Source organism: Sinocyclocheilus grahami, unplaced genomic scaffold (genome assembly GCF_001515645.1).
Source record: "Sinocyclocheilus grahami isolate Dianchi unplaced genomic scaffold, SAMN03320097.WGS_v1.1 scaffold381.1, whole genome shotgun sequence".
Lineage (NCBI taxonomy): Eukaryota > Metazoa > Chordata > Actinopteri > Cypriniformes > Cyprinidae > Sinocyclocheilus > Sinocyclocheilus grahami.
The window spans coordinates 514283-520631 of record NW_015505560.1 but is presented as its reverse complement, the minus strand read 5'-3'; the positions used below and the strand labels follow the sequence as shown (position 1 = coordinate 520631).

The window sequence follows — 6349 nt, the reverse complement described above, 5'->3', positions numbered from 1 at the left end:
CACTTCAGCATGAAATCGATCTTCTCCCAGGATGGTGTTTCCCGTCGCGCTTTTCCCCGCACCGGTTCTTCCCAGCAGAACCAGACGCAGTTCATCTGGCACTGGATTCACTGCGAGCGGATCGCTGGAACCAGAACCCGATAGAGAGCTCTGAGTGGGTCTCTTCCTCGCTTTTGAGTTTCTGCTCTGAACATCTGCTCCTGAGGAACAAGCGATCATGTCAAATGAAAGAATCAAGCAAAATAACAGTCCTGCATCTTGAAAATAATTTTAATGACAAAAATAAGCATTCAAAATGCATAATTTAACGTACGAGTGGATAAGGCATAAAGTAATGTGTAAAGTAGTATAGTTCTACGTTTCCCTGCGTCTTGTTTGCTCGGTTTCTGTTTGTCATCTTGTTGTCTTGGTTACTATTTTGTTCATTAATTAATTCCACCTGTGTCTTGTGTGTATTCGGCTTGTTATTATCCTGTGTGTTTATAGCCCTGTGTTTGCTTTCGCTTTCGTCCAGTGTTGTCTATGTAAAGGTGCTTTCTTTTCTCCTGTGCACCTTGTTTTATTTCATTTAGTTTGTGTTTGATCACTGCAATTAGATCCTCTGCTTGCAACTGAACAAAGAGCTGGAACCTGGCTCCAATTCAGACAGGAATCATGTGTTTGAGGTGTGTTTTTTCTGTTACGTAAAGGAGAATATGAGACTAATTCACCGTACAAATGGTTGTAAAAGCAAAAATGCAACAAAATGCATCATATTTAGTGAGAAAGTGTGACATGAGAGCAAAACAGACACTATTTTTGAAATAAGCAGATCAAAAGTAATTAAAAAAACTAGACTTATTCTTATCAAGGCTTTTTCAAATATAATAACACACCTGTTTAAATTTCTATAATCGTTATGAATAAATGATGCTTAATTACCTTCGTTGGACATGTTTGCTGGTTGAGTTTCTCAGTGTGTGTGGTTGTCGTGTGTTTCTAGATGGACTGGTTTATGATGGGCAGGACTTACAGAAACGAAACTCAACTCAAATATTGATGCATCAGACCTCTGCTGCTCGCAAAATGATGTCCAGTGGCTGTATAAAAATGCATTTATATTCATTTATAAACATGTTTAATGTAAGATATGCACATTGGTTTATTTATAACAAAGTACCAGTTTTTTCCTTTAAGTCCACTACATCCACTAGAGGGACACAGTGAGCCTGTTTCAGAGATGAACTGACATCACTGATTATTTGTGTACAGGTCTGATTATTTACATATTTTCTATCATATGCGAAATGTGCAGGCCTGTTGCATGCATTTATTTGTTTACAGATTCACTGTATTTTTATGGCTGCAATAAAAACTAAAGTCACATAAAAACAACACGGTTTACACTAAGTAATATCTAGCCTGTATTATCTTCACTGAAAGGTAGAAAAAAAGTTATGAGAAATGTCTGTTCAAGAGAAGGAAGGACATTTTAGCCATTTATGGACAAGAATCGATGTGTGATGTCATGGAAATTATTTGTAAGGAGAGTTTGAGGAAACTGGAAATGGATGGAAAACAGAGGCGCCTCAAGAAAGAAAGTTTGAAAAGGTTTTAAAAGCTTGAAGTTTTAAGTAGTTTGAAATTTAAAATAGTTTTAAAGATTAAAGTTTGAATGTTTTAAAGGCAATACAGTCTATCAGAAAAACAAAAAGACAGAAAAACAGATTGCTATAGGGCTGGGGTGGTTGCTAGGGTGTTGCTATGAGGTTGCTAGGGTACTCAAGGTGGTTCCTAGGGTGCTTCTAGGGTACCTGGGGTGGTTGCTAAGGTATTGCTATGTGATTGCTAGGGCACTTGGCATGGTCGCTAGGGTGTTGCTTTGCAGTTGCTAAGGTACCCGGGATGATTGCTAGGGTGCTGCTATGTGGTTGCTAGGGTATTCAGGGTGGTTGTTGCTATGCGGTTGCTAAGGTACCCAGGGTGGTTGCTATGCACTTGCTAGGGTGCCTGGGGGTGATTGTTAGGTTGCTAGGGTATCTGAGGTGGTTGCTAAGGTGTTGCTATGTGGTTGCTAGGTACCCAGGGCGGGGTCTGGGGTACCCAGAGTAGTTGCTAGGGTGTTGTTATGCAGTTGCTAACATACTCGGGCTGGTTGCTATACAGCCACTAATCATGTTAGGAGCATGATTTAGCACAAAAGCAGTTAAAAACAGCTAAAAACCAGTAGCACATTGTCAAACCAAGAAAACTGTTGGTACAGCAACATCATTTTAATTGCATTGAATCAGATCATAGAAACAACTATGAAACACAAAGCTTGAAGTGCAATTTCAAAGTTCAGGTCAATAAAATAAATGTTTTTGGGAAAAGTGCTGGTTAAAGTCAGTAAAACAGCAATTTAGGTCTTAAAACTGACACACAAAACACCTAAATACTCCATTTAGTGCAATTTAAAACAACTTCAAAAACCTTACAGTTTAAGCTCGTTTACATAAATAAGTTGCATTAAATACAGTCATCTTTCCTTCAGTGCCTCTCAGCGAATTCAGTAACAGTGCTTCTTTTTAAAACTCTTTTCTTCACGAATGGACTTATTTTATGTGTTATTTAACTTAAGTTTTAAATAAATCACTTTTAAGACATTTGGACACAATAAATACACATTAAAACAATGATACCATGATCGGTTTAAACTAAAATAACTTTGGCGATGACAGGAGCAGCAGTGCTTTGTTTGATGGGAAATGTTCCCTAAAACACTTTGTTCCTGTAAACATTGTAAAAGAAAGCTATGACTAGCATTCTTGTCTAGCGATGTGCGTGTGGATGTGTTGGCGGTCAGTGCGTTAGTGTCTTCTTGTTTCGCAGCTTATGCGGGAGACCATGGTGGAGACGAGTTTCTCCATCTGCTGCGCTCTCAGCTCGCCCGTCTGCAGAACCTCCTCGTGATTGGCTTTCTTCTCGCTGTCGTAATCCATCACCGTCTGATTGGTGATCAGAGACAGAGCCACGACCCTCATCCCACAGTGACGCGCCACGATCACCTCGTGAACCGTGCTCATGCCTTGACACACAGACACAGACACACACACAGACAGACAGACAGACAGACACAGACACAGACACACACAGACAGACAGACACAGACACACACAGACAGACAGACACAGACACACACAGACAGACAGACACAGACACACACAGACAGACAGACACAGACACACACAGACAGACAGACACAGACACACACAGACAGACAGACACAGACACACACAGACAGACAGACACAGACACACACAGACAGACAGACAGACACAGACACAGACAGACAGACACAGACACAGACAGACACACACAGACACAGACAGACACACACAGACACAGACAGACACAGACACACACAGACAGACACAGACAGACACAGACACAGACACGTTAATTCATTTTCTCCCTCTGTAACGGTCACTCAAAGAAATTAAAAATATATTGTAATAAATATAAGAAATAAATTCTAAATAAGCTCAAATCAGCATCACAGCTGACCCTACACACGTTATTTTTTTTAAATTCTATTTTTATTACATTTTGCTATACTGTCCAAAGGATCAACACAAAATGCAGAACAACTGCAACTTTCCCACCTGAACATACACAATAATAATAATAATAATAATAATAAATTATATATTATTTATTTTATATATACACACGCTATATAAAAATTATATATTAATATTAATTATCCTATTTTTTCAAATCTATTTTAATTAAATTTGGTTATACTATCCAAATATAATAAAAATATATATATATTAATATAAGTCTGTTATAATCAGTGTCTGTTATTGTTATTGTATCTGTTCATAATAAAACACACCCTTTCTCAGTGCATGTTCCAGCAGAATAGATTGATCACGTCAGTGGAAAAGGTTATTACTTTAATGATGATCTATAAGAACAAACATCCTCTGTTTCTCTAGAATAACATGCACTGCTGAATCGGTCAGAATAGATCAGGATCATGCGTTACATCTACTAGCATGTTGCTGCTACCATGATTAACAAGTGACTAGCATGTTGCTAGCATGATTAGCAAGTAACTAACATGTTGCTACCATAACTAGCAAGTGACAAGCATGTCATTAGCATGATTAGCAAGTTACTAGCATGTCACTAACATGTTCCTAGCATGATTAACATGTTACTAACATGTTGCTAGCATGATTAGCATGCTACTAGCATGTTGCTAGCATTATTACAAAGTGACTAGCATGTTTCTAGCATGATTAACAAGTCACTAGCATGTCGCTAACATTTTTCTAGCATGATTAGCATGTCACTAGCAGGTTGCTACTATGATTAGCATGTCACTAGCATGTTGCTATCATGATTAGCCAGTAACTAGCATGTTGCTAGCATGATTAACATTTTATTAGCATGTTGCTAGCATGATTAGCATGCTACTAGCATGATTAGCAAGTGACTAGCATTTTCTTGCATAATTAGCAAGTTACTAGCATGTTGCTAACATGTTTCTAGCATGATTAGCATTTTACTAACATGCTGTTAGCATGATTAGCATGCTACTAGCATGTTGTTAATATTATTAGCAAGTGATTAGCATGTTACTAGCATGATTAGAAAGTTACTAGCATGTTGCTAGCATGATTAGCAAGTGACTAGCATGTTTCTAGCATGATTAACATGTTACTAGCATGTTGCTAAAATGATTAGCATTCTACTAGCATGTTGTTAGTATGTTTCTAACATGATTAGCATTTTGCTAGGCTAGATAGATAGATAGATAGATAAAGAAATATTAGATAAGACAAGTTTGAATGAGTTTAAATAGATTAGAAATCGTACATAGAAGGGAAGCTTAATGGAGTCAAATGGGCTTCAATTAGTTTACATTTGAATTTTGACAGCTGGAGTTTGAATAGTCTCGGCTCATCTGAACATTCCATCAATGTAAATCTATGGGACTTTTATGATTTTTAATCTTCAATTTTATGAAAACCATGAGTCGGATCAGTCTGAAAAGATACAGCAACCCGAGTCAGATCAGTCTGAAGAGCTGGGCTGAGTTTGGTGCTTCTAGCTGGAAATCTCTAGGAGGAGTAGCGTTCAGAAATGTAGTGTAAGAATAATAATTTCTCGAGCCACCCTAATGAATCACACTGGCTCTGACTCACCCACGGCGTCGGCTCCGAGGAAGCGCAGCATTTTGCATTCGGCGACGGTCTCGAAGGACGGGCCGGCCAAGGCGCTGTACACACCGTCCTGCATGAACGCAGAGTAATCCAGCTCCGCTGCGACCGCATGAGCCAGCTGCTGCAGATCACGGTCATACGCATCCGACATACACGGAAAGCGCTCGCCGAACCTGCCAGAGACATCAACACGCATAATATTTTTACACGCATTTTTATTCGTCTTTTTCTACACAGCTTTAATTAATTTTTATTTTAGTTTTACTTTGTAATTTTGTTAGGCGCTTTTATAATTTTATTTTATTTTTTAAATATGCTATATAGCTTTAATGATTTTTTTTATTTCAGTTTAAGTTTTAGTAATTTAAGCACTTCAGCTTATTTAATTCAGTTGCCAAGGCAACATTTCTAAATTTTAAGTTTTGTTCTTTCATCTAATATTTATACTTTATTTCAGCTTTATTTCAATCACCAAAAATGTTAGATTTTTATTAGTTTTAGTTAATTACAGCACTGCTCCCAATCAAGCTTTGATAATTTTGTCATGTGCTTTTGTGTATACATATATAGCTTGAATTAATTTTAATTTCAGTTTCTGTTTTAGTAATTTTTTGTACTTAAACTCATTTATTTAATTTAGTTGCCAATGCAACATTTCTAAATTTTGTTTAAGTTTTATAAGGTCTTTTAATCAAATATTGATATTTTATTTTAGCTTTATTTCAATGATTTTTAATAGTTTTAGTTAACAATTACCACACTACTCACAATCATGTTTGAGTAATTTGTCATGTGCTTTGCCATTGTTATTAGGGTTTTTTTATGTTCCACCTGTGCAGTGTAATGAATTAATGGAATCAGATAATCATAGTGCTGGGCGGTATACCGGTTCATACCGAATACTGGTGTTTATTTTTGTTATATGAATATAACTTATATATATATATATATTTATATTTATATGAATACCGGTGTATGTCGCTTAAACAAGGTTGGGAACGCGCCACTGTTTGAAAGGCGTCTCTTTTCACTGCTGCACTGTGGTGAGGGAACAGCTGTATGTGTTACTAAGCGTGAAAGCTCAGAAACTGAAGCTGTAGAACTAATAGAACGTGATGACACAGAAGAACTCCTCCACAATATCCACACTGACC

At 37.3% G+C, this 6349-nt stretch overlaps 2 protein-coding genes across 4 annotated transcripts in view; both read right to left on the bottom strand.

Annotated features, from left to right (window-relative positions):
* Positions 1-934, bottom strand: part of LOC107549791 (GTPase IMAP family member 7-like) — a 5841-nt gene extending 4907 nt beyond the window's left edge. The window contains exons 1-2 of the mRNA XM_016230966.1: positions 922-934; positions 63-200 (exon numbers count right to left, since the gene is read on the bottom strand). Coding sequence (XP_016086452.1) covers positions 63-200; positions 922-934 — 151 coding nt within the window. The remainder of the gene's footprint in view (positions 1-62; positions 201-921) is intronic.
* A 1306-nt stretch (positions 935-2240) lies between these two features.
* LOC107549813 (purine nucleoside phosphorylase-like) overlaps positions 2241-6349 on the bottom strand; it is a 15235-nt gene continuing 11126 nt past the window's right edge. For 2 of the 3 annotated variants that reach the window (XM_016230986.1, XM_016230987.1), the window contains 2 exons: positions 5178-5368; positions 2241-3046 (listed from right to left, as the gene is read on the bottom strand). In XM_016230986.1, coding sequence (XP_016086472.1) covers positions 2829-3046; positions 5178-5368 — 409 coding nt within the window. In that variant the 3' untranslated portion in view covers positions 2241-2828. Of the gene's footprint in view, positions 3047-4843; positions 5094-5177; positions 5369-6349 lie in introns of those variants that run through there. The other variant, XM_016230988.1, reaches the window with a different exon arrangement.